Source organism: Sarcophilus harrisii, chromosome 1 (assembly GCF_902635505.1).
Source record: "Sarcophilus harrisii chromosome 1, mSarHar1.11, whole genome shotgun sequence".
Lineage (NCBI taxonomy): Eukaryota > Metazoa > Chordata > Mammalia > Dasyuromorphia > Dasyuridae > Sarcophilus > Sarcophilus harrisii.
This window is the reverse complement of record NC_045426.1, coordinates 478,298,134-478,326,105: the sequence shown is the minus strand read 5'-3', so window position 1 is coordinate 478,326,105 and position 27,972 is coordinate 478,298,134. Positions and strand designations below refer to the sequence as shown.

Below are 27,972 nucleotides of genomic sequence, written 5' to 3'. Positions count from 1 at the left end.
ACTCTAGTTCAGGCCCTCATCACCTTACATATGAACTAATGCAATAGTCTAGGTTGGTCTTGCTGTGAGGCTCTCTCCCACTCCAGACTATCCTGTATTCAGCTATCAAAGTGATCTTTCTAAAACACAGATGAACCAATGACACAGGTCTTTTTGCTGTTCTTCAAACAATACATGAAATTCTATCTCCTCATGTAATGCATTTTGAGTGATTTCCCTCGTTGCTCTGAAATCTTTTCTTTATCTTCTCTATCTTCTGGTTTCCCTGGCTTCCTTTTTCTCCTAAAATCTCATGTTTTTAAGAAGCCTTTCATAATTTTTCTTAATACTAGTGCTTTTACATTATTTCTCATTGATCCTGTATGTATCTTGTTTGTTGTTTGGTAGTTCACATTTTGTTTGATTATTTGCATGTTGTTTTCACCACAATATTGTTTATTTCTTTAGGGCAAGGACTATTTTTATCTTTCTTTGTATTCTGAGTTTGTAGTACAATGTCTGGCACACAGTGGGTACTTAATAAATGCTTGTTGACTTTGCTTAGCTTGGCTACATTCCATTGTTATTGAATCACTCAAACCATTGTATTGTCTCTTAGGTAAGTTACACTACCTTCAAAAAATTGATGTGGGAAAAAGCAGGTTGATCTCTATTGTCAACTATGAAGACATGCAGTTATATAAACAACCCCTAGTTCTCACCTATTAACATATATATCTTGAATAAGCAATGAAAATGGATGATGAATTAGAACCAAAATTTAGCAATGGAAAAAATTGAGCTGATTTGCATTTGGGAAAATGTAAAGTTTCTCAAATGGTCCCAAATATTTCCTTGGAGAAGAGGTGCATTCATTTAATTATAATATTTTATATAATATTCTAATACTGTTACTACATGACTGTGTGGCACAGAATACTACTGTCTTAAAGAATTAATAATTCTTTAAATAATAATAAATTAATAATTCTTCAAATAAGAGAAAAATGAAACGGTATCTGATGTGGTTTAGCTGGCTGTAACATAATAAATAAGGAACTATGGAAAAGTACCATAGTATATAGTGCCATCACAGAAATGTATTATTGAAAAAAGAATGCTACTCCTAAAACGGTCAAGTCTTCATGCTATTTCCTAGTCATATTCACATAATGTTATCTGTGTATTTGTCATCATTCTGATCCTAAAACTTCTTTCTCCAAATTTTTGATTCTGTTTCAGCCATACTGGTACATAATTCTGGTAGCAATTCTGATAGATAAGATTTGGCCTCATCTTGCCTGAAACCATGGTTCCATACCACTTTCTGGGCATCATTATCCCTATCCCTTTTACAATTTTCTTTTATGTGTTCTATTGTCCCATTAGAATATAAACTCTTTGAGGGCAAGGACTGCTTACTTGCTTAAATTTATATCCTTAGAGTGTACTATAGGTTCCTGGCACATAAGTGCTTAATTATCTATCTATGTATCTATCTACCTACCTATCTATCTTTATTATTTATCTGTTTACCCATCTACCAAATAATATGATGAAAATAAGAAATAACTAATATCTTTGTGACATCTGTTAAGAGAAAGCAAGGAAGGTCTGAATATATCAGATGATTTCTCTGGAACAAATTTATGAGAAGGCATTAATAAGAATTGCATAAGAGAAGTAGGCAGAGATGGTTTGCAATATGCCTCATGGGAGGGAGCATTCACTTGTATTCACAAATCCTTTCAAGTTATTGAATGTAGTTGAAAGTGGGAGGAGAGTTGGCAAGTACTATAGGTTATTATTTGTAATACAAGCTTTTTCAATGTTTCACATAGCTATGATTTGGTTAGCATGTGTACTCCTTCATCTGTATAGATTACAACACTTCCAAAGCTTGGTAAATGATCTTCATAATTTTTTGTGGCAGAAAATCAGTAATCACTGTCACTAATCTGGTGAAAAAAACACTTAGCTAGACTGATACTCACCTAAGAGATATGCTATGGGCCTGTGTTTGAAGCTTTTCTGCTTTAATAAGAGTTCACAAAATTTCTTCTCCATTGATCTAGCCACAGTATCACTTCCATAAGGCAATAGCAATGGGAGCAGGACTTTAGTGGAGATGAAACATATACAAACTTTAAATCCCCCAATCAGAAAAGCTTCTTGCTAGATATTTCAAGTAGTGTCTCATTCACATCCTTGCTCTTCTATGATGACAAATTTTCTCATTTCCCTCAAGATCACTGACTGGAGATTTTCCATATCATAAAGATAAAAATCTTTTTGAATGCTACTGCTTTTCTGTACTATGTTTAGAATGGAAATAAAATGCACTGCCAAACCTCTGACATTATCCATGCAATGAAAAATATAGCTCTTATAAATAAGGTCCCAAGAAAACAGAAAATTACTTTTATTTATCTTTGTCCATTGATATCAGAAGATATGTAAGATGACAGCAAGCAGAAATGGTTGAATAAAAAGAGGTTTTTTTTTTTTTTTAATAATTATGGGGATATGTGGGTGTGTCTGTAGGCAGCTGAGAAAAGATTAGAAAGTCTAATGATGATAAAGGGGCAATCTTCTGGAAAAGACTGGAAGGCAGGGAACAATGGTGCATACAAAATGGTTTGATTTGGCAAGGAGGACCACCTCTTCCTATGAGATAGGAGTGAAAGAGGAGACAGTGGGAAAAGACATATGAATGATGTAAGATAAGGAGGGAGAAGAGGGAGCTCTTGGCAAAAGACGTCTCTTTTTTATGACTAATATAAAAGGCAAAATTAATATCTGGGTTTTTTCCTGATTCTGGGTCCAATAATACTACCATTTTACTAAGGTGAAACTTTGCTTTTTTTGCCTCTGAAATGGAAGTAATGATAAATGAAGCCCCCACTTTAAACTTCTCCTCTCTTTCCTATAACCTGAACCAATCTTCAAAGAAGAGTCGAGCATTTTTAATGTCAGGACTGAGGCTGCAATTCTGTCTTCCCATATAAAAAATCAGCATCCTCTTAGTTTTTTTTTTTTTTTTTTTAAAGACAGGATGGCCCTTGATTCAACTATAATTTCTTTGGTTTTGAAGTATAAGCCAATTTCTTGCCAAATGGCTTTGATTTTTTTCTAATTTATTTAAGCATTTTTATTTTATGCCTAAATTATAAAATTATAATTGATTTCAAGAGAAGACTTTTTATAGTAGTTTCTATTTTAGTACTTTGTAATTTAGTACAATGGGATTTTTTTTGAGGGGAGAATGACAAGTTCCTAATAATGCCAAGTATTGTGGAATAGACTAAAAATTATGTCAAAATCCCCAAATTGTTTTTAAGAATTCACAAATCAGTCTCTCTCTCTCTCTCTCTCTTTCTCTCTCTCTCTCTCTCTCTCTCTCTCTCTCTCATTTTATTTAATTATCTATGCCCATGTGTCAATTTATATATATGATTATTGTTTGTTTATGTAAATTCTCCTACAGTAGCATAACAAAAATAGAAAAGAGAATGGGGAAGAAGAAAATAGAATATTAATCTAGTAGAAACATACTACAAGAGAATTAAAGGGGATGCCCTGCTTACAGCATCTGGATTCTTTTGTTAAAACTGTTTTGAGACATCTCACCAAGGAACAACACCTCCGTTACTTGGTAACTACTTCTGGTGAACGGTGCTGTAAACTCCCTGGAGAGGGAGATAATTAAAATGTTCTTAATTTTTAAAAAAGTGACTATTTAAAAACAAAAACAAAACTAATAACATATAGAATGGTAGTCTCTCCTAAGGAGACTCCTTAGGAGCAACATATATGCAACTCTATTAATATTCACATTAGAGGGGATCTTTTTTCCCCCAGAGCAAGCAGTAGGCACTTGTCTCAAGCTGCTCTATTCAGTTTGCTGCTGCTATGACAACTCTCCAGAGGCAAATGTCAGGTCAGCTCCAGGCATATATGTCTAGGACATAATTGCTTTGTCAGAGACCTAATAGGCACCTACGTTCACTCTCTGGAACTGCTAAAAGCTCCAGTGCCCAAGTAACTAAGTGATGTAATGTTCTTTAGTCACTCTTTCCACCATGTGCCCGATTCTATATCTATTTTATTTGGTCACAGATCTAGATGTTTCTAATGTGTGCTGAAAAGTTAATATTCATAAAGCAACCCTTTTGCAGTTTGGTCTTCAGTAGGTCTTTATGTGTGGTCTGTCTAGATACAACCATTCTTATATTATAGAAACAGTTCCTCAGATGATTTGTGTTCACAAACTAGACATTAAGTGTCCTATAATTATTTCTCTTTTTTCCTAAAAAAAAGTCCTGGTCACTAAGCAACAATTAAATTGAAGTCAATGAGAATTTATTGAGTCTCCTCTTATAAAACTAGAGGTGCATTCATTCTTTTTGAAGAGGGATATGCAAAGCAACAGGAAGAAAAGATATTTGCCCTTGAGATCTTATGATTTCAAAATGAAAACAAGAAATATATTTTTAAAATACCTAGGGAACAAATCCAGAACAACATAGCCTATACTGACATGCAGAGGTTCATGGATCAGGGATCCAGAGAAGGAAGGAGTGATCAAGTATTAAATAAGTATGATAGTGGCTATATAATCAAAGGCAGCCTTGGACTTGAAGTCACAAGGTATAGAGTCACATTTCAGCCCCATCACTTATTAGCTTTGGGGACCCTGTGCAAATTACTTTATCCTCTTGAGGTTGCAGTTTCCTCATTTGTAAAATGAATGAGGGGATCAGATGGAGTAGATGACCTTTGAGGTCTGGCTTGCATTAATTTTGTACATGACTTCTGAAGACTGAAGCATAGAGATGGAAAGTGGGGTTTGAGCTAGACTTTCAAAGATTGCAGAACCATTGGATCGATGAAATCACAATTTAATTCTTAAAAAGCATTTATCAATCACTTGCTATATTATAGGCCCTGAATTAAATGCTGGGTGTACAAAGGAAGGTTTAAAAAAATGATCTTCAGAGAGCCCACATTCATGGAGTAGACTAGAAGAAAATAACCAGGTACATATAGGTTCTACACAGAGAAGATGGGAGGACATTCAAGTGGGGGGAGCTATATGAATAAAGTCTAATAGGAAGGAATAACTTAGGGTATATACAGGAATTCAAGGTAAAATCAGAATGCTAAATAGCTACTCCACTCAACTTCATTCTCCAAATTCCAGGAATAATAACCAGAAAAACTGCCTGTATTTGTATAGCCACTTAGAATTTTTATTGCAATTCAATATAAATTTATGTATACTGAAAGAATTATTTGCAGTCTCTCTACCCCAAAACAAAACAAACAAAACAAAAACATAATCTATACTGATCCCAGATTGGTCATATCATTAGAATATTAAATTAATTATACAGATAATAGAGTGGTATTGAGTCAAGTCAACAAGTATTTATTAAGTACCTACAATATACCAGCTAACATACAATATAAGCTGAGCACTGAGGTTATTCCCCAAAAGGCAAAACAAACAAAAAATAAACATTCTTTTCCCTTAAAGAGATCACAGGTTTATGGTGGAGAAAACATGCAAACTAATATGTACAAATAAAATATAAATAGGCTACACTGGGAGCTAGTATCAAAGGGAAGGCACTAAGATGAAGAAGGAATGGAAAATATTCTTGCAAATGGTGGAACTTCATTTGAAATTTGAAAGAAACCAGGGAAGCCATGAGGCAGAGCTGAATCAAGAAAATATTTTTAGAGATTGACATCTAACAAATGCTGTTTAGAGGAATTCACTAAGAATGAAAAGAAAAAAAAAAACAAATAAGAATTCTAAATTTCTCTTTTTTTAAAAGTAATGCCAAGATTATGATAATTAAGTGTGAAAAGGCTGCCCTGCCTCCAACAAACTTACTGATAAATTATTAATTATCAAGTAGTATAAAAAGGTGGCTTGAATAATTTTCTTACCCTTATTTTATTTATTTATTTGTTTATTTATTGCTCAGGCAATTGGGGTTAAGTGACTTGCCCAGGGTCACACAACTAGGAAGTGTTAAGTGTCTGAGGCCAGATTTGATCTCAGATTCTCCTGACTTCAGGGCTGGTGCTCTAGCCACTGCACCACCTAGCTACCCCCTTACCCCTTATTTTATCACTGAATTAGTTTATTAAATTAGAGATGACTTCTTTCAGAAAAAAAAACGTCCCCAAAAGAAAATCACACTTTAGAATGAAGCATATCATATAAGAATACTAATTATAGCTAGCATTTATCTTTAAAGTTTGAAATGTATTTTATGTATATTAACCCATTTAACAAATCATTTTGGACCTAGGGATCACCTAGTCCAACCTCACAGATGAGGACCCTCAAACTTAAAGAAGTTATACCTTCTGTTCCAAAACAGAAAGACAGAAGGTTGTGTGGGAAATAGAATAAACAACAGATTGACTCAGGCCTTATAGGCATAATATCTTTTTCTAAATTAGTATAGTCTGTAAAAATAAGATACTGGGTAAAATGATGCCATGGGGTGAAGTCTATAGAAATAAAGCTTAAAGCAGATATTTTCTTAAGTGATATTACAGGGAGATTTCATGACTTTATAAGAGGGGTTGTATATAATTTATTAATATTGTGATTGTGGAATTATTTGGGGATACCTTATATATATATATGCACACATAATAATTTATGCATGCATATGTTCTGCCTTTGACACATATTGGTTGTGTGACCCTGGTAAAACTGCTTAACTTTCAGTGCCCTAGTCTACTTCTAAAGAGTTAAATGGAAGTTGCTAACCTATACTGAAAGAAATTTTTTTTTCTCACATAGGAGTTCCCCAAGCCAGTGGAAATCACAGATCCAATGTCTACTGAGTCCTCAAGAGTTCTCTGATCTAACCCATCACCAAAAATGTATCTCTACATTAACAAAACTGGCAAGCCAGCCACTCTCAGTTTGAAGAGTTTTAAAACAGCTCTCAAGTCATCCCATTGTATTTTTGGATACCTCTAATTTTCAGGAAGTTTTTCCTGCCTTAAATCATAAATTTATGTTTTAATAATTTCTACCCATTGCTTCAGTCTTGCTATCTGGGGCCAAATAGAACAAATCTAATAATCTTCCATTTAAATAATTATCCTTCAGATATTTGAAGACAACCCATATCATGCCTCTTATGCATTTTATATTCTTTAACCTAAACTTCCCAAGTTTCAATGGGAAGGCTTTTTTCTTTCTTTCTTTCTTTCTTTTTTTTTTCCTTTGCCTTGCTAGCTTCCCTTCTCTGGATAACCTAGTTTAACAATGTCCTTCTTAAATCATGGGGCCTAGAATTTCATTTGAGGTCTGATGAGAGTGGAGATAAGTGAAACTATCACCACCCTATGATCTATACATGTCTTAATATAATCCTAGATGATATCTTGGGTTTTTTTTGTCAGCTATCACATTGCTGTCTCCTACAGAGTTTATAGTCCACTAAGACCCCAGGCCTTTTACTGAAAAAAACAAAATAACACAGCAAAACAAAACAAAACAAAACCCCAACAAACCTATTGTATTGTATTATGTCTCCTCCTCTTATACTTAATAAGTTGATTATTTTCATCTGAATAAAGTATTTTACATTAATCCTTTTTGAATTTAAAAGTGCTAGATTAATCTCATAAGTAAAATATAAACAAAATCATTAGTTTTAAAAGATGATAGGATAGACATTTACAGAACTCAAAAGAGTAAATTGAAATAATTAGGAACTTCACCAAAATGACCATTTCCAAAATAAATTTATAGAAATCATCAGCCCTTTTGTATATTATCTATATTATCCCATATATTTTGTATATTCTGTATATTGCCAAAACATGGCAAGAAGAGAGTTTTAAAATGTAATTACATTAAAAATAATGATAGAAGGTATAAAATATTTAGGAAGCTTTGAATTAAGCAATATAAACTACTGATTATAACTCTATACATGAATTTTTGTGTTTTTCCTCCCCCAGAGACTGAATGCAATCTAGTCTCTGAACATTTTTACAATGCTGATGACATAAGTGATGTGGTGCTGGTTATGTTGAATTCTATCATGGTGATTGTTAGCCTTTTCTATCAAATTTTATCAAGTAAAGCAAGACAGCTTGAGTAGTCTTATGTATATTATTGTAAAATAGGTTACCATCAAATATGATCTTTTATAATAGGAAAATATTATTTTCCTATGTCATTTGAGATATCCCCTAACACATGAAGATATTGCTTACTGGCTACAAGATAATTCATAGATGGGTTAAAAAAATGTAACTTTTTCTATTTTTTAAAATCATTACTCTAGTATTATTTCAGAACCACAATTAACTGAATATAGAAAAGCTATTTCACTGCTTTTTTGCATCCAGTTATATATATCTGCCATTTGAGGTTATCAAACTATTATAACTATTTCTACTTTTGAAATCATAATTTAAGTTAAAAATGATTATAACATCTGACTTCATAATATGTGTGTGACTACTTAGCTCAGTTGGCTCAATATAAATGATAGTGTTATGTCAAGGTAACTAAAATGTTTTAAAGTGAGCAAATGAAAGAGAAAAGATAGGCTAAAAGGTATACAAATACACAAATTATGTGAGAAGAATTATTAAGATGAATATGTGGCCCAATCTTTCTGTTTCAACTTTCAGTGTGTGGCTTATTATCAACATATAGCAAATATCCCAAATAGCTGTGAAGATGACAGTATTTTTCCAATAAAAATGTGGTTGAAATTCCAGCTAAGTTAGATTTAGAGTGCACCCACACCCACTCCTTTAGAGTGGTGAATATAAGCTGACAAATGCCTACCTTAAAAAAAAATCATTTATATTATTCTGTATCTTGGGAAGTGGCTATCAGGAAGACCTTTTTTTTTTTTTTTTAACCATATTCCTCTTCATATATTATATCAAATTATGCTACTCATCTTTCATGGAATTTGCTCTTGCTCTTCACTATACTTAGCAATCACTTTATTTTCCTTTTCTCTACCTATCCTTGCCTATTGAAAATCTTAATTTCTCAAGTCCCAGGCTTAAAGCTGCCTCCTTTATGAAAACAATCCTGATCACAATAGATAGAAAGAGTCTATCATTTCTCATATTTCCCAAAGTAATTTGCCTATACCTCCCTGATGCTCTTTCATTGAATTCTACTTTTATTGGAATCGGAAGGAACCTGAGATATTATCCAAGCCAACCTATATATAGATAAGAATCCCATCTTCAACATCTCCACTTCCACTTATTACTTCTTTTCACCATCAATTCACAGTAAGTGTGGGAAACTTAACACTCTTCACATCTGGACAATCCCAGTTTTAGCACTGTATTATATTGTCGTGTATTTTGTTTTAACACCTATTCAAAATCTGATTCTGCTTTCTTAGTCCAAGATATTATGGACTATGTTGTCTTCATTCCTGTATTACCGGAATCAGTTAGAATAGTGACTTCCACATGGGAAAAGCCTAATAAATATCTGTTGATTTAGTCTAATTGAGTTGTATATCCCTATTTTACCAGGAAAACTGCAAACTAATGTGAAAGCCTTACAACAAACTGACTTGCTAGAGTTGTCATCCAGGCAAATAAGGGAAATCAACTTAGCAAAATTTTATGTTTGGTACTTCTATGCAACATCACTTATGAAGCAACTTTGACTTACTTATGAAAAAGTTATACTCATTTATCATATATAGTACCATATATTCTGTTTAAAAGCCTGGGAATTTATAATTGAAAAAGCTATACTCATTTTCCATATAGTACCCTATATTCTGTGTAAAAGCCTAGGAATTTATAGTTGAATTTTGATGATTAGCATTAAAGGACTGGGGGTATAGTTTAAAATAATGCACATACCAAAATTTTGCTAACTTTAAAATGAATTTTTAATAATTATTTCACAGAAGATTTGTTTTCCTTATTTTTTATGTTTATATTAAAATTGCTTTTCATTTCATGAGTAACTTGATCAGATGGCAATGAGAAGTGGCCATCATACTATACAGTAAAAGAAGTTAAATCTAATTAAAAATGTGACCAAAAAGAGATTAGAAACTTATAGTCTGAAACTCTTAAGCAACCTTATTTAAAAAAATAACTCACTCCAAATATGATAACTTTTTTATTATGATAAGCAGTAGGGAATATATACATACAATTGTATGATTCACTAATCTAGACATCATTTTTGGAATGTGGTCTCTTCTCCCTACCAAAATATGAATGCATGTCACTATGAATGCAATTTACCCTATTTTTTGTTCTAAGATTTCCCTTCTATCCCCATCATTATGGTAATATTTTTCACCTTATAGCAAGAATGAAATTCAACATTACATAGATGCCACTCACATTTTGGGAGTGTGAATATAAATAATATAGTTAGGGTTGTAGTAGAATTTAATTTCCTCAGAGGAAAGAATTGTATCATTTTGCACCTCTATATTCTCAGCACCTAGCAAGGTACCTTGAAAGTATAGGCAGTTAATAAAAATTTTTGAATAAAATTTTAGCATTTAAATTCACAAATTTCAAAACTATGGTAGTAGAAAAAAATGTCTTAGTTGTCTGTAATTAGATCAGAGCACAACAAATTCATAATTCTACTTTTGCTTATCCTATTTGAGACTACTTGAAATAAAACAATTACCTTTTAGGGATTGAAGTATTTAAACATATATTTGTTAAATTTAGCTACTTGGCAAAAATTAAAGATTACATGGTATCTTTACTATTAGAATACGAGGCTCCTTTGAGAGCAGGGACTGAGCATTTGCCTTTCTTTGTAACCCTAGCACTGAGCACACTGTTTGATACATAGTAAACATTTAATAAATGTTGACCAACTGGAAAACAAAACTCCTTTGATTTACTAAGAATTTTAAATAAGACAGAAAGCTGTAAGCAATTTGCCTTTTGAATAAAAGACACAAGAAATACAATTCATAAACTTACTTTCCCCCGTTTTCTCTCTGAGAATAAAACAATTTTTTTTCTTTTAGAGATTAAATAAACACACAATATATGTGTTTTAAAAACACCTATGCTTATGTTCCCCATATATGTGACATATAAAATTAATTTTTAAATATCTTATATAGATTTGTGTCTTTCCTTTTCATATTTCTGATTTATATACATGTTGTTACAGAGAATAACAATACTATCTGAAATGCTTAGAATGTTATTTAACACAGCATTTTAAAGCTTAGATCAGGGACATACTAAATGTTTAACAATAAGGTTTGGTAAAGGGTTAAAAGTACATGTGACACATTTTTTTTCAGTTTAATCTCTATTATTAATATTTTCCCTATTTCTTTTTTTTAAGTCTAGAAAATCTAAAATAAAAATCAAATCAAGCTCTTATTTGTGGCATTTACCAATTTTGAGGGTGTAAATGCCCACACTGAAGAATCAACAATTGGTTCTTCCTAGCAAGTTTAAGCTGTCTCCAGCACATTATTAGATTAAACTATCATGAAAAGGCAAACAAATGATCCAGTAAAGACCATTAGGATTAGTTTGTGTTAGTCAAGACCTGAGACTATTCAGAATGTACAGAGAATACAAGTTCCTAAATCTCTTTTGAACAGACATACTCTATTAGTCCAAATCAATACCAGGTCATGAACAGACCAGATCCTTAAACTTCTTTGAAGGGAATACACACATTCAATATAAAATGAGAAAAATAAGGGAGTATGTATGAGTGTACACATACATACACACACACACACACACACACACACACACACTCACACTCACAGACACATACAGGGGCAACTAGGTTGCACAATGGATAAAGACATTCTTGGTCTCAAAAGCAAGAATATTTGAATTAGTATCCTGACTCAGAGAGTAACTGCATGATCTTGAGTAAGTCATTTAATCATCGTCTACCTCAGTATCCTCATTTGTAAAATGGGAAGAATAATAGATCCTAACTCCCAAGGAGATAATATCTATAAAATGTTATATAAATGCTAACTGCTACCACTGATGCTACTGCTATTGCTGCTGCTGTTATATTTCTTTAAAGTTTAAAAAAGTATTTTACTCATAGTTTTAAAAAGCTTCTTAGTGACACTGAAGAAAGAAATGATTTGTCCAGAATCTCACAACTAGCATGTGTATTTGGAAAGTGGGGAAGTGACCTAATGTGGGTTGTCTTGACAGTAAGAGTATTTCATCTCTTTGTTCATTATGCTACAATGTCTCAACAAGGTATTACAAATATTATTACCTTCATTTTAAAGATGAGGAAATTGAGACCCCTGTGGGGTTAAATGACTTGCCCATGATTACACAGCTGATACATTTCTGAGCCAGGATTTCAACCAGGGTCTTTCTTGACTCCAAGTTTAACACTTTTCCCTTCCCTTAGTTGCCTGCCAATAGGATACTAATAGAATTATGTATGCTATTGGTACATGTTGTGTCTGGTCAATCATGTTTCTCTTCATTGAAAAAGTGTAGATTTTCACAAACCCAATTTTGGACATGCAATTAAGTAAATGCATCGATGCAATACAATTGCAATTATGTAAAATGCAAATACAAATAAGTAAATAAGTAATATTATGGGGATGCATTTAGACTTGAAAGGATACTGTTTATCCAGTTTCTATGATTACTTTTTAATATCTAAATTGTAACTATCCATGAATAATGTATTAATTCTGGTCAAGTAATATGACTTCAGCCTGGATGAAATAGTTACATTCATTATAACTGAATAAAATATTAGAAAATAGTATTTTTTTTCTGCTTCTTAAATGAATGTTTTCCAATTTTCAGCCACTTCAAATTAACATTTTTTAAATTGCTGGAGGAACCTGAATGATAATACTATCCAGATCCATTTTTTTGGTCAATAAAAGGTTAAAATTGGTTATCTGAATTGTGAATGTTTTATTTAACTTCTCCAATCTGGCAAGATCCCTTGACTGAAGCCTAAGGTTGATGAGACCAAGATTTTGGGTCCAAAACACATTTGGATTAATTGTGTTCAAGTGAAGAAAAGAAGCCTTTCATTGCAACAGAACCTCTCTTAGTGTTCAAGAAAACCAACTTTAAGTGAACATTCTTTTAGCAAGGGAAAACAGCAACATCTTTGTATATGGATAGCATATCGAAAAAAATAATTAAATTTGAAAACATATTTGTTAAGACCTACAGGGACTCTTTCTTGAAAATTCCCATATTACTCAGTCCAAACACAAAATTTCAATCAGTTTTACAGTAATACAGTACAGAAAAGACATTTAATTATGGCAACATAGAAGATGAAAATTAGTTCAATTCTGATGAAAAAAATATGCTTCAGGGCTAAACACAGAACAGAAATGACTTTTATCTTACTTTATTAGTGGGGGGCAATAAATGGCATGCTCTTTGTACAATGGTTTTAAAATGGTTCTGGTAAATTAAAAAAAAATAAATTTCACTGTTTGTTTTTCACAGCATTTGACTTGGAGGTAAGAGAACCTATTTTGTCTGGTCTTGCTAGTATTACTTGACCCACAAGCCTTTGGTTTCCTAGTGCCTTTCTACTAAAATTTCTCTCTTCCTTCCTACTAAAATCTCTTTAGTACTTAATTAATATTCAATTAGGTTGTGAAATACAGAATCTATCCAGATTGTATTGCTGCATTAGACATAGAGAACATAGCATGAATATTTACTTTTAGTACCAACACATATACCAGAAGTCCAAATATCAACCTGAATATAACCTCATTTTTTACACAAGGATATTAAGCTCCAAAAATGCTGTCACATGTACTGTGAATTACTCATGCACATAGACTCTCTATTGACTTCCAGAACTAAATCTAACTAAAGCTCACTTGCTAAACCTCTTACAATACACACTGAAATAATGTTTCCCATAGCAATTAACACCAACAGATAGGGTATATTTTTATAATTAGTAATAAGGTTCATAAATTTGCTGGCAGCTTTATCTTGTTGTAACAAAATGGTTACTATTGTTTTATTTTTCAATGTAGAAATCCCCAAACATTTAATAATGATAAAGCAAATGTGTCTACAATATTTCATATTACAACATTGCCTTCACTTTGTTCTATGAATCATGTTCCTATAAGCTAATAATTTAAAATTTTACAGAATAACCTTAAATGATATTTATTTTAGTTTTTATCAAATAAAAACTCTCTAGTCCATACCTCCAATAAGTTTACACTCAATCTCTGCTTAAAAACTTCCAGTGATGTTAACTTTTAAGAGAGTCCATTCACCTTAGGGATAGCTTTGCTCATTACAAAATTTTTACATATATTGAGGATAAATTTTCTTCTTAGCACTTTCTATTCAGTGGTCTTTCTTGGACTTCTTAGAACCAAGGAAAGCAATATGACAGAACTTTTAATTCTTGAAGATTGCTAGCTACCTGCCTTGTCTCCTGGTTATATCTTATCTAGGCAACCACATGATGCAATAGATAGACTGCTGGGCCTAGACTCTGAAAGACCTGAGTTCAAATTCTACCCCTAAAATTGAGTAGCTTTGTGACCCTACAGAAGTCATTTAACTGATGCCTGCCTCATTTTCATTTGTAAATGGTGCTAATTAATGATTTGATTCTGGGTAAGTCACTTATGCTTCATTGTCTGCATCTATAAAAAGGGAAAATAAAACCATCTCTTTCTCAGGGTTATTGTAAAGATAGAACATACTTGTAGAGCTCTTTGCAAATCTTAAAGTGCTAAATCGTAATTTAAAAAAATTTTTCAGATTAACATCCCTATTCCTTCAATTAATCCTCACATGGTGCAATTTCCAATTACATGGATTATATAATAAAATAAAGGATTAAAAATGGGTTAAAGTTGATTGTGGGGAAAGGGAAGAAGGTATGTTAAGTATAAGACCATGGATTTCAAGCAATAATTTTAAGTTATCCTTCTTAATTTTTCACTTACAGCTTTTTTTTTTTTTGCTTTCAAATATGCCTGTCACATAAAAAAGAAAGATGCATTAAACCCTCTACATATGAAAGACAACATAAGAAAAGGTATATGTGTATAATACATACACATGTTATAATCTACATATGCATACATATGGGCATGTGTGTGTATATATGTGAACATACATACATACATACATACATAGCTAAGTCATGTAATGGACAGTCCAATCTAGAGTCAGGAAGACTCATTTTTCTTAATTCAAATATAGCCTCATACACTTAATAGCTATGCAATCCCAGCAAGTCACTTAACCTTGTTTGCTTCAGTGTACACATCTGTAAAATGAACTGAAGGATAAACATGGCAAACCTCTCAGTATCTCTGCCCAAAAAATCTCTGCCCTCAAAATTGGGATCAGAAGAGTCACACATGACTGAAATGATTGAACAGCAATAAAATGCACACACACACTAGCTATCTGAATAAAAGCTTTTATCATGACCAATGGTCCTTTTTCAAAATGATGTTTTTGCCCATAAAAGTTTCTTTATAACGATCTCCCTTGTATTAATGGTTCTTTTTACCTCTCATTTCTCCAGGTCAAGCCTTCTTAATCCATTTCTTATCACTAGGCTCAGAGAACATAAATAGAATTTCAGGGACAAATATGATATTTACTCGTTAAGAATTATAAAAGCCCAACAGGTAAAAAATACATATTATTTCTTAGTATAACTTAGTGTAATTGTTTCCTAAATTCTGTAGGTTCTAGCTACCTGATAATGTGCAAGTCTCAAGGATATGTATTCATATACAAATTTTCAATAATTTTTTTTTGTTTTTGCAATTATTCACTTGTCTGACAACAGTTATGTTGCCTCAATTGTTCAGTATTTGAACTTTTTCACTGTTAACATTAGATGACAAACTTTCTAACATGGAAAGAATTCAAAGTTCTCCTTAAAATCTTCCATTGAAATAAAACTACCTAATGGGGTAAAACACATTTTCTTAGGAACCTTAGTCTCTGATTAACTGAAAGGGATTGTGGTAGAGCTTTGGGTCATTGCTACAGCTCAGGATGCTGTCACTAGAGAGACCTCTACTTTCTTTTCATTATAATCCCTAATAGAGCATAATTTTTCTGTTAAAATAATGGAGAAAAAAATCTAAGATGTATTAATTTCTCAAATTTTCAAATCTGGGCATGCTTAGAAAGAGAGTAAAGCAAAAAAAAAAAAATTAAATAAGAAAAGATTTTATTTGGAAAACTCCCCAAAAGAGAAAAAAATACTTCAGCAATCACCTGCACAGATCTTTTTCTTATATATTTGCCAGTGAAAACATAAGGAAAAGCAATGAAATATTTGTGTTTCAATAAGCAGCCATTTAATAATAAAGGTGAGAGAAAAAATTTAAATGTATGAAGCTACTTTAATTTGTGCACACCTCAAACATGACATTAGTCATGTTTCTGCAATGACAAGTAAAAAATAAGAGTCAGTTTTCCAAATCAAACTGAAAATTCTATGGGTATAAATAAAAATTCATTGATACATCAATTATTAGAGCTGAAAACTTAGGAAAAAACGCCAGTCCTTCTGGAAGAGAGTACTTTGTAAAATATCTTAAGCTGTAATACTCTGGGGATTAATCAGATACTTTACAGAAGAGAAAAAAACTTCTTTCTTAAAGTTTTTACCATTTGTCTTTGATACAATACTAGCTTCTGGCCTTTACCACATGACTGTTTTATAAGTGAGTTTGTTTTAGAGTAAGGAACACAGGAAGTTATTTAGCATTTCAAATGATAACATTCATATCCAGACTGCAAAGCTCTTAAAACATTCAATTAACTAATTAATTTCACAATGCCTGTAAATAGCTGCAAAGGCATCAAAACTAAATTTTCAGAGGCAAATTTGGAAATCTCCAAAAAAAAAAAAAAAAAAAAAAAAAAAAAAAAAGCTTGGACTGTCTCCTGTATTTTACAGTATAGTAAATTTTCTTTATATTTAGGTATAGGTTTGACTAGATAGAGGTTGAGTTACCTTTTAACTCTGACATTCTGAGATTTGGGGAACTCTAATTTCTTTTGCATATGCAAGTCTTTCAAATAATTTGAAGGAGAAAGGCATGTATAATTGATACCTTCATTTCCTTTCTTACTTTTTTAACTCTACCTTCTGGCTTCTGACCTCATCATTTACCTGAAACTGCTTTCTCTCCAGTTACCAATGATCACTTTGCAGTCAAATTTAATGGCCATTTCTCAACGTCACTAATCTTTTATTTTATTTTTTATTTTCTTTAATTTGTGTAGAAGATTTTAGGTATACAGTTCTAGATTTCATGATATTAGATTTAAGATCAAGAAGCTGCTGAGTTCCAGTTCTATTATTTAATGTATTGATGAGTCCAATGGAAAGAACAGTTTAGAGTCAGAGGATATGAATTCTGACACTATTTATATTACCTCTGTGACCCTGAGCTAGTCCATTAGTGACTCAGTCAATCAACACTTATTGAGTGCATTATGCGTGCCAAACCCTGTACTGCAAGTCACTTACCCTTTTCAGTTTTCTCATCTGTTGGACACCACTGTTTTCAGTTGAAAAGCAACTGAACAACAACAAAATCTCATACAGATATTGGCTTTACTGGAACTTTGAACACAGACTCTCTTCCTTCATTTCCAGTACTGTTTCTACTGTATCATCCTTCTCCATTCATCTGTTGATCAGCAATGTTGGAGTCAAGTCATTAAAGAATTTCCAAGTCTACCTTATTTTACCCCTTCCTAACCCATATCTCTCCCTTTTGCCTATGGGGACATTATTGTAAATTCTGCAAAATATCTGAAATCTATGTTAAGACTTTAAGCAGTTGCCTATGTTAATAAAAACATTCTTTTGATTCTAAACATAGAACTAAGTCTTCTTTCCAAGCTGCTATTTCCCAAGAGAATGGTAGGCCCTGATAGAAGTTCACAAGCATTTTCTAACTGCTAGCTACTTCACATACTTGTCCTAATTCAACTGCCTGGAAGATTTTCACTATTTATAGCCTTTGAAATAAAGCCTCCATTAATGAAGAGGTTTTATTTCAAGAAAGCATTATTGTCAGATATTTTGTTATCAGACATAACAATAGATGTTAGAAATACTTCAGATCTTGGAATGAAGTGGGTTGTGGTCCCTTTAAGAAACTGATTTGAGATCCTTTCAGACTGATTTGTGCAGATTACTCCCAGCCCTTCCTGGCTGATGCATTATCAGTTCAGGATACCTGTACCTTTGATTCACAAATCCTGGTCAAAAGCACCCTTTTGAATTCTAATAGGAGATCTGGGTTTGTCCCAGCCCCCACATGATCTGAGCCAACTTGGGACTTCACCCACGGGCCCCCTTTAGCTAAATCTCTCATTATAAAAAGAGCCAAACTAAAATCCTCTCTTTGCATAGGGCCAAACATGCCAGTGCCATGTCCATGCCTGACACCCCAAGGACTCTCTGCCTACTGGAATACTTTTCCAATGCCTCTTTACTTTCACCTACTTCCCTAACTAGACTTTAACCTTACTTCCAATCCCATAATAAACCTCTTTTATCAATCTAGATTTTCGGGTCTGTAAATTCCTTAACAGGGGACTCGTGCCTGCAGAAAGGGAATCCTCAGAACTCCCTAGCCTTGCGCTGAATCCTGAGGAATTGGAGGGGAGCTCCATTTGATTCCCTGAACCCCAAACCTGCCACTAGACCTCATTTAACTCCCTGAGCACCAGAAACCCTAATTTCATTTGGGTACCCCAGATCTATACCTCATCAGGAACACCTTGACTATATCTCAGGATGTGTGGTGTGCTGTTATCTCTCCTTTCTTTTCAGGAAAGGTGGATTTAAATTTACCAGCTGTTTTGTCCCCAACAGAAGAGAGCCTTCCCATATTTCAAGTATGGTTCCCCTCTCAATAATACAGAGGCTATATAATATAGCTGGGGAGAAGGAGGGATGTGTTGCTTCCCACTACTAAGCAATGCAATTGTGTGACTGTGATTGGAGTCCTTGCACAATCATATTCTAACTTCTTGAGATCCTTACAGCTATGACAGCACTCAGTCTCATCCTCCCTAAACTACCAGAAACCTCACATATTTAATGCTGAGCTGGTTTTGTTAAAAGAAACCTTGCTTTCAGGGAAATTAATTTAAATAATACAGCATGACAATGTTTTAATTTATGGGACATTTAGGTGGCATAGTAAATAGAGTGCTGGGTCAAGAGTCAGGAAGACTCCTCTTTGAGAGTTCAAATGTAGCACTTATTTACTAGGTATATGACTCTGGGCAAGTCGTTTAACCCTGCTTGCCTCAGTTTTCTAATCTGTAAAATGAGTTGGAGAAGGAAATGGTCAACCACTCTGGTTTCTTTGCCAGGAAAATCCCAAATGAAGTCATGAGGAGGCATACTCAGCTGAAAGGACTGAACAACAACAACAAATAAAACTAAAAGCAAATGATAAAAATGAATAATTAATCAAAGTATAAATTGTTATTTATCTACTCTTTTATTCCTAGAAGTAAGGCTATGTTTGCATTTATTCAGCTAAGGTCTTTCGCCTAGTTTTACATACAATTGTGTCATGAATTACAGATTTTAACACATTTCCTATGGCAGGAATGAGAAATCCATTTTTCAATTAAGGTGTATTTAGCCATGGGAGGTACAGTAGGGGAAAGAAACAATTGGGGCCACATTATAAATCAGTTTGTTTCTTTTTGAGAGAGTAGAATCAAATGTCCTGCTGATACGCCTTTTAACTTAGGGGCAGGGAACATTAAATTCTATGTGATATTTAAAATATGCTTTCATTCTAACATATCACTAGTTAAGAAGAAATGTGAAGGAGAAAGATATAGAAAAATGAATATAAAAAGAAACACAGATAAAAGGAAACAGCAAGAAAACCAGTGTAATAAACATACATATTCACAAATACTAGATACACAAATGGAGATAGTTACAGACTCACAGAGATTATAAAAGTACAACTATATAAACCCACAGAAATAAAGCAAAACATTTAGAAGGACATGTATATGGGAAAATGGTCTTTTATGGACTAATATCCCCATTTTCTACTTTTTTTTTTTTTTTTTTTTTTTTTTTTACTTTAACACCAGTAAGCCTTTTATAGCTTCTGTTGTGTTTTTACAACTATAGGCATAAATGAATAATACAAACTTTTGGTATTTATCTCTAACTGCAGCTAAAATGAAACCAAAAGCCTAAAGTTGTCCCATTCCTACACTATCAATTAACATCAGGACATATATATATACACATTTGCTTAAGCAATCAAACTTGGAAATCATAGCAAAAAGATATAGAAAATTTTTAATTGTTCCCCCTTTACTGTTGACAGCAGCTACTATTTGAACTTTATGTGTAACTCATATACCTTCTGAAATCCCAGCTTATTTAAGATAGAAAAGTTTCCTATTTTTTTCCCATAAAACTTCATTATGAGTTGTTTCCCTACTAAACATATTCTAAATGATGCATTCTTCTGTATTACACAAAGACTTTTTCTCTAGTATATTATACTTAGGAATAAGGTGGATCCCCAAACACCTAGGTACCTGCTGTCTGTCCAGACGCATCCTCTTGGCAGCATTTCTGCTCTCACTCTCACAAGCTGAAGCCAAGATACTCTCTGCAACTGCTGAAGTAAGGTGAGAAGGAATAGGTCGCGACTAAAAAAAAAGAGAGACAGAAAATAAAGAAGAAATAAACATTAATAATAGGCTCATTAATAAACCCAATGATTTCCTTAGAGGAACTCACAGAAGAGTCACATGTGCAGGAGGATCCATTTATTGTAACTTAATTTATTTGAACAGAAGGAGGAAATGGAAATTGTAAAGATGAAAAATGAAAACTAGTTAGAGGTTAAAGCTGCAGTGCATACACAGATCCATCATTTCCCCATAGCACCACTGTCCGGAGTATTGAGTTTGGCTCATTAGGCTGCATTTTCTGTAGGCAGTGTCACACTTGAAGCATCACAGCAGTAACCTTGCTATCTGAATATTTCTAACAAAACTAGAAATTCATTTTTAATTCCTTTTTAGCAGATGATAGTGTTTTTTAAACTTACAAAAACACAAGTGATGGGACTCAAATATCACTGAAACCATAACAGATTGTCAGACCAACTCAGAACATTCTTGATATGAAATTTTAATGAATATTTACAATCTTTGTTGCAGCATGATTGATGTGATAGAAATTGATGTGATTTAAAAATGAACCTATACCTACTTGGATACGCTAATAGATAGCCATCCTATTGCAATATGGATATACTTCCAGATCTCAGACATGTGGTATTTTTTAAAATATGAATTTACATTATGAAATTGAATAATATTTGTATGTGTGAAATCTAACTTCCTTATGATCCACACAGAAATCATCAGCTGAACTGCTACCTAAATGGTTATAATTGCAATGCAGCACTTCATATCAATTTGTGAAGACCACAAACTGATTATTTTCAGTTTTTTCTCAATGATTATATACAAAATCCTCCTGAAAGATGAAAAACTAAATGACTAACTGTGAAATCCAGGTTAGCACCCTGGATGCCTTAGAATCAGCCAGAGTCAGGATAAGCAACAGTCCTTGGTCTTTATTATTGATCTTTAGGGAGAGAAGTGAAGTGGATGGACAAGACTGCTACAAGCTCTCCACAACCTTCCTTCTCTTTGTCCATCTCCAAAGTGACTCTGACTCATCTCACTCCACCCCCTAATCCCTCTTTACAATTCTCTTAACCCCAAGCATTGAGCTAGCATTAAGTGTGAGAAGAGAAATTCCAAACATGCTAATAGAGTTATTGTCCAATAGGTAATTAGCCTTAAGTGCTTGGTTGTCTGATTCAAGGGCACCTATTCAGAGTTTCAGCCCTTTACAACTAACTAAACCAATTTTCTTATTTAAGATGCATAAAGATAGAACCAAAATAATATGAAAAATAAGTTGGGTCTGAATACAACTTTAAAATACAAGCAAAACTGTGCTTAAGGAAATCAATGCACTTGACATGTATTACAGTTTTTTTTCATTAAGTTTTAGTCAACAATGTGTTTGTAAGTTATTAAAAACTTGAACTGATAGGAAATAGCTTCCTTCTACCCCAGCCCCATGAAGCTCTAGCATTTTCTCAACTGGCATTCAGTTCTCTAACTTTCTCTACAAGAAATGTTAGATCTCACTGTAAGATTTATGTAATCACTGCAATTTCTACAAAAATTATGTTTGGTAAATAGTTTTCTAATAGATAGTTACAGATATTTTCTCTACTCAGACAGAAATCAGTGCTCTGACCTTGTGTGAATTATAAAGCAATGATTGTGTCTTAATCAGCAGATTTGCTCCCTGCTTTCCTGGAGATGGTAATCTTCCTTGATAAAAGTAAATAAGTAAATAGATAAAAAGCTGATACTGCACCATAATAATGTCTACCTATCTACTAACCTTGTAAGATCTCTTAAGTGTTGATCATATATAGAGTTGGCAATAAAGAAGTACAACTAGCATTACTAAGCATAGGTAGGGTTTTTTTTTTTTATTTAAGAAATAGATTACAGAACAGGGCAGAGAAAATAATATAGAAGAGGGAAAGCTAAAATGTTAGGGGACAAGCAGAGAGGCAGTCTATTGAAACTATATTGTTCAAGTTAAGTCACTACACATTTATTAAATGCCTATTACCACCATGCATTGAGGAGAAACAAACTGGGCTATAAAACATTCCAGAAGCATCTGATCAATTTTAAAATGCATACTAACACTATTGAAATGTTTTAATTTCATTCTTCTTTCTTAACCAGAAAAGTGACAAATTAGAGCTTTTCTTAAAACAAGGCCTTACTTCTATCCTAAATCCAATTCAACAAACTCTTATTAAGCATCTGCTAAGTGAGAGACACTCTGCTAAATCCTAAGACACACAAAGACAAAATGAGAAACAGTTCCTTCCATTAAGGGGTTTACATTCTACTGAGAAGAGACAATATACTAACAGTTAAGCATAACTATAAGTTTGCCAGAGGAATCAGAAATGGCTTTCTGATCCCTATGCCTTTGTTTACACTGTTTTGGGAATGGGAGTGGTGACAGGTTTGTTTGTTTGTTTTTTAGAGAAGCATGTATTAAGAGTAAATTAATATTATACTAATACAAAGACTAATCCTTTTAGAATGGGATTCTTGACCGTAGGTGTGTGTGAGCATGTTTTAAAACAAAACAAAGCAAACTTTTATAACTATATTTCATTATAGTTATCTCTTTTTTGTAATTCCATGTATTTCATTTTGTACATTTAAAACATTACTCTAGGAAGGGACTCATAAGGTTTATTAGACTGTCACAGGGCTCTATAACAGAAAAAAAGAATAAAAATACTTGGTTTAGAAATGTTAATTGACAGATCCCCCTTTTAATTCCAGGTTTTCAAAGTGTCTCTTTTTCAAATCTCTCTAAATCTCTAAATTTCACTCAATTCCTCTAATTTCTTTCTCTTCTGTCTTTCTATTAGGACTTTATTAAAAGATGAGATGGTTAACTGGTGAACAGAGATTAATTGACAGAAATAAAAGCTCCTTAAAATATATGGCGTGTAGACTAGAGGGATTAAAATGTCAAACATGTAATAAAAATGCTTATGATATTATTTACATCATTTTATAATGGGTGTTTAATTTGCAAACACACATACATTGTAAAAGATTACAGAAAAAAAATTTTGAAGTTGAAAGATGCAAAAATGTTTGGAATCTATTTGGCAAATCTTATATTTTGACAATGTTTCCAAATGGTTTAAATAGTTTTACCTAGAGACAGAGTAGTAGAATAGTGACACTGGAGGAAACTGAGACTCAGAAAGTCCATATGTGGTTTAATTTCTAATCATAGAATGTTAAGAGTTGTAGGGGATCTTAGCAATATCACATTAATTTATTTAATATATATTGAAAGTAAATTTATTTTAATGCAATTGATATATCATAGAACATTTTGAGTATAACTAAATTTCAAGCTTGTTTCTGTATAATTTTTGTGAGAAATGTCAAAAATTCAGAAAATTGCACCACTTAACACTGCTATAAGCTACAATCTTTCCTATTCAAACTTCCACAAGAAAACCAGTTTTTTAAATTCTTTTTCATTTAGCAATGTTTAATTTTTCCACTTATATATAAAAATGGTTTTTAACATTCATTTTTGTAAGATTTTGAGTTTCAAATTTTTTTCTGCCCTTATGTCTCCCTGCCCCAAGCAAGCAATCTAATATAGATTATACATTTACAATCATTTAATTATATTTCTATATTAATCATGTTGTGAAAGAAAAATCAGAACATAAGGGGAAAATCAAGGAAAAGAAAACAAACAAGCAAATAAACAAAAGATTATTGAAAATAGCATGTTTCCATCTACACTCAGTTTCAATAGTTCTCTTTCTGGGTAAGGATGGCATTTTCCATTCCATTGCAAATCTATTGACTCTTAGATCACTATAAGCTACATCATATTTAAACACTATATCTTATAAATAAGAAAACTGAGGCCTTGAGAAGTAAAATAACTCATCCTAAATTATCATGTAGATCCTTATTCTCAAGTAAGTGCTCTTTTCATTAGATTATTCTATCCCCACCCCACCCCCTCAAAATAGCCCTTATGACTTTTCTTTTAAACTACTTATCATTAGGATCTCAGATATTACATTAAGCTTAAGTAATTACCTAGCAAACATGTTTCACAACTAAAAATTGTGAAGACAGAAGATATTTCCTTATAAAATATCTGCCAAAACGTGTGACTCCTACCCATAGAATCACAGGTAAAACAATAATATGATTATAACATTTGAATGAAAAATAATATTATAGTAAAGCTAATTTATACTAATTGGAGTAAAGAAAGCCAGTCTAAATTAGTTAAATAAACCTTATAGAATTGTATATTTAAAATATAATTTTATTACTTTAAAATATATATATTAATTAGGATTTTTAAAATTATAAATAGAAACCTCACCATAACCTGATTTTTTAATGGATACACACACACACACACACACACACACACACACATACACATATACACATACAAAAGTCCTCAATGAAAATGCTTAAAACCATTAAACAGGCCTAATAAAAAGCTTGTTTTTTAAACACTACTGTTAGTGTTTATCTTATTAATTTGTTTATTTAAAAACAACCAAAAAGAGCACTCCCACAAAAACACACAAACCTGTTGCTTAATCAGAAGGCTTTTGTTCTTGAGTTTTTGAGTTAAATGACTGTTGAAAGTTTTGAATTTGAATTAGAGCTTAGAATCAAATTCACCCAACTTGGAGACAATATAGGGACACAGGAGCCAACATATTACAACTTTTACAAAGGCTTTTAATAATAATAGAAATAAGACAAATACATTGTGAATCTGAATTATTGAAGTTGTATTTAGTTGTCAGGAAAAAAAAAATAACCAAAAGAATCTTTTACATAAAATTGGCTCAGGAAAAGAAGCTATTTTTAGTCATATGAAAAAATACTCTAAATTGCTATTGATTACAGAGATGCACATTAAAAGAACTCTGAGATACCACTTTACACTTATCAGATTGGCTAAGATGAGAGGAAAATATAATAAAAAATGTTGGAGGGGATGTGGAAAAACTGGGACACTAATGTACTACTGCTGGAGTTGTGAATTGATTCAGCCTTTCTGGATAGCAATTCTCAACTATGCCCAAAGGGCTATAATACTGTGCAAACCTTTTGGTCCAGCAGTGTCACTACTGGGTCTCTATCCTAACCAGATCAAAAAAGAGGGAAAAGGACTCACATGTGCAATAATGTTTATAGTAGCAATTTTTGAAGTGGCTAGAAATTGGAAACTGGGTGGATGCCCATTAATTGGGGAATGGTTAAATAAGTTATAGTAAATGAATACAAAGGAATATTATTGTTCTATAAGAAATAATGAGCAGGCTGATTTCAGAAAAGTCTGGAAAGACTTAGATGAACTGATGTTGAGGGTGATGAGCAGAACCAGAAAAACATTCTCCATAGTAACAGCAAGATTATGTGATGGTCAATTATGATAGGCTTCTCAGCAAGACAGTGATCCAAGACTATTCCAATAGATTTGGGATGGAAAATGACATCTGCATTCAAAGACTGCTGTGGAGATTGAATGTGGATTGAAGCATACTATTTTCACCTTTTTTTTGTTTGCTTTTTTATATTTTTTCCCTTTTGTTCTGATTTTTCTTTCACAATTTAACTGATATAGAAATACATTTAAAATGATTGTAATGTGTTTAATCTATATCAGACGGCTTACTGTGTAGGGGTGGGGAGGGATAAGGAAGAAAGGCAGAAAATATTTGGAACTCAAATTCTTACAAAAGTGAATGCTGAAAAGTATCTTTACATGTAATTGGAAAAATAAAATACTATTGAGAAAAAAAGAAGAAAAAATGGCTAAGAAAAGTCAGAGTTGATAAAGATTGCTTTATAAAAAATAGCACTGTTATAATACCACTATTGGACAGTCCCTTGAGGTCAGTTTTGTAACCAAAGATAGTATTAAACACCAGTTATTTCCTCTCCCAGCTCCAAATTATTAATTATTATGAAGCTGATTATACAGTTTTGACTAGCCAAGTCTTTTGTTACCAGTCATAGATCTGTTTCCCTTCTTGGGTCTATTTCACTTTTTATGGTAATCAAACCAAGATGGTATAATTTTGGAAGAAATTAACAAATATTTCTCATTATAAAGGGTTTGATGGAGTAGGTTTAAATTATTGTCAAAAATGGGATTTGTGTGTTTCCTTTGTCTATACTTAGTCTTCTTTATTCCTGTGGAGGATCGTGAGTTCATTGAAATGTCACTGTTTCTGAGTGTTCCTGACAGGTAATTAGCATAATGAATCAATGCCTACTCTGGACCAAGTGCTGCAGCTCTTGACTGGCAAAGAAATGCTACTGCTCAGACTCAGTGCCTGCTGATGCCAGAAAGAGTGACCATAAAAAAAGATTTTAGGGAATGACAAGATAAAGGGAACATTTTAAAACAAATGAAAAGCATTTTGGCAAAAACCCTGGAAAAACATGTCCCTCTTTCAGATTGGCTCCACTCTAGTTCATTTGAGAAAAACTGAATAATAACCTAAAAAAAAAAAAAAAGAACTAAAACATTACTCCATGGCATGTGGACAAAGTTGTATTGATATTGGGAAGGTCAGTTACCTATTTTTTACCGCATGTGATACATAAAACTAACTACTCACTGCTCACTAATTAACTGGTCATAATTAGTTGTCATTCTCAACTTGCTTCTGGGAGCATCTTTCCTCAACACTACTCTTATCTTGTTAATTACCTATATTTGAATCAATGCTGATTGTGTCATTATGCATAAGGTTTAGCTGTTCCAGTGAACCTGGAAGTTTCCTTTTTCTTTTTTTCCCTGCATTTCTTCTTCTTCTTCTCTTTAATTGAAGATTGAAGCTGAAGCTAGTGCTGGAAGGCAGCAATAGGAATTTACATAAATAGTATTCCATAAGTCAAATGGGGAAAAAAATAAAGTAGGGTTTCTTAACCCTGGATCTATGAAATTATTTTTAAAATGTTTTTGATATTATATTTCAATAAAATTGTTTTCTTCGGTAATACTATATATTTTATTTAATATATTTTAAAACATTTTTGTGAGAAGAGGCTTCACCAATTCCAAAGGGGTCAGTGATATTAGAAAAGTTAAGAAAGCCTGACCTAAGCTTTTCTTGAATAACAAAACAATCAATCTCCACCCTATATTCAAGAAGGTTCTGCCCAGGCTCTTACATTACTTTAGTGTACTAGTAGTAAGAATATGCTGGTAAATATTTAACAATTAGTTCTCCAAAAATAATGTGTAAATAG

The 27,972-nt window shown here is 32.6% G+C and overlaps 1 protein-coding gene across 5 annotated transcripts in view; it reads right to left on the bottom strand.

Moving 5' to 3' along the window:
* NOL4 (nucleolar protein 4) overlaps positions 1-27,972 on the bottom strand; it is a 473,540-nt gene that overhangs the window by 63,037 nt on the left and 382,531 nt on the right. For all 5 annotated transcript variants that reach the window (XM_031946460.1, XM_031946461.1, XM_031946463.1 and 2 more), the window contains one exon: positions 20,605-20,718. In XM_031946460.1, coding sequence (XP_031802320.1) covers positions 20,605-20,718 — 114 coding nt within the window. The remainder of the gene's footprint in view (positions 1-20,604; positions 20,719-27,972) is intronic.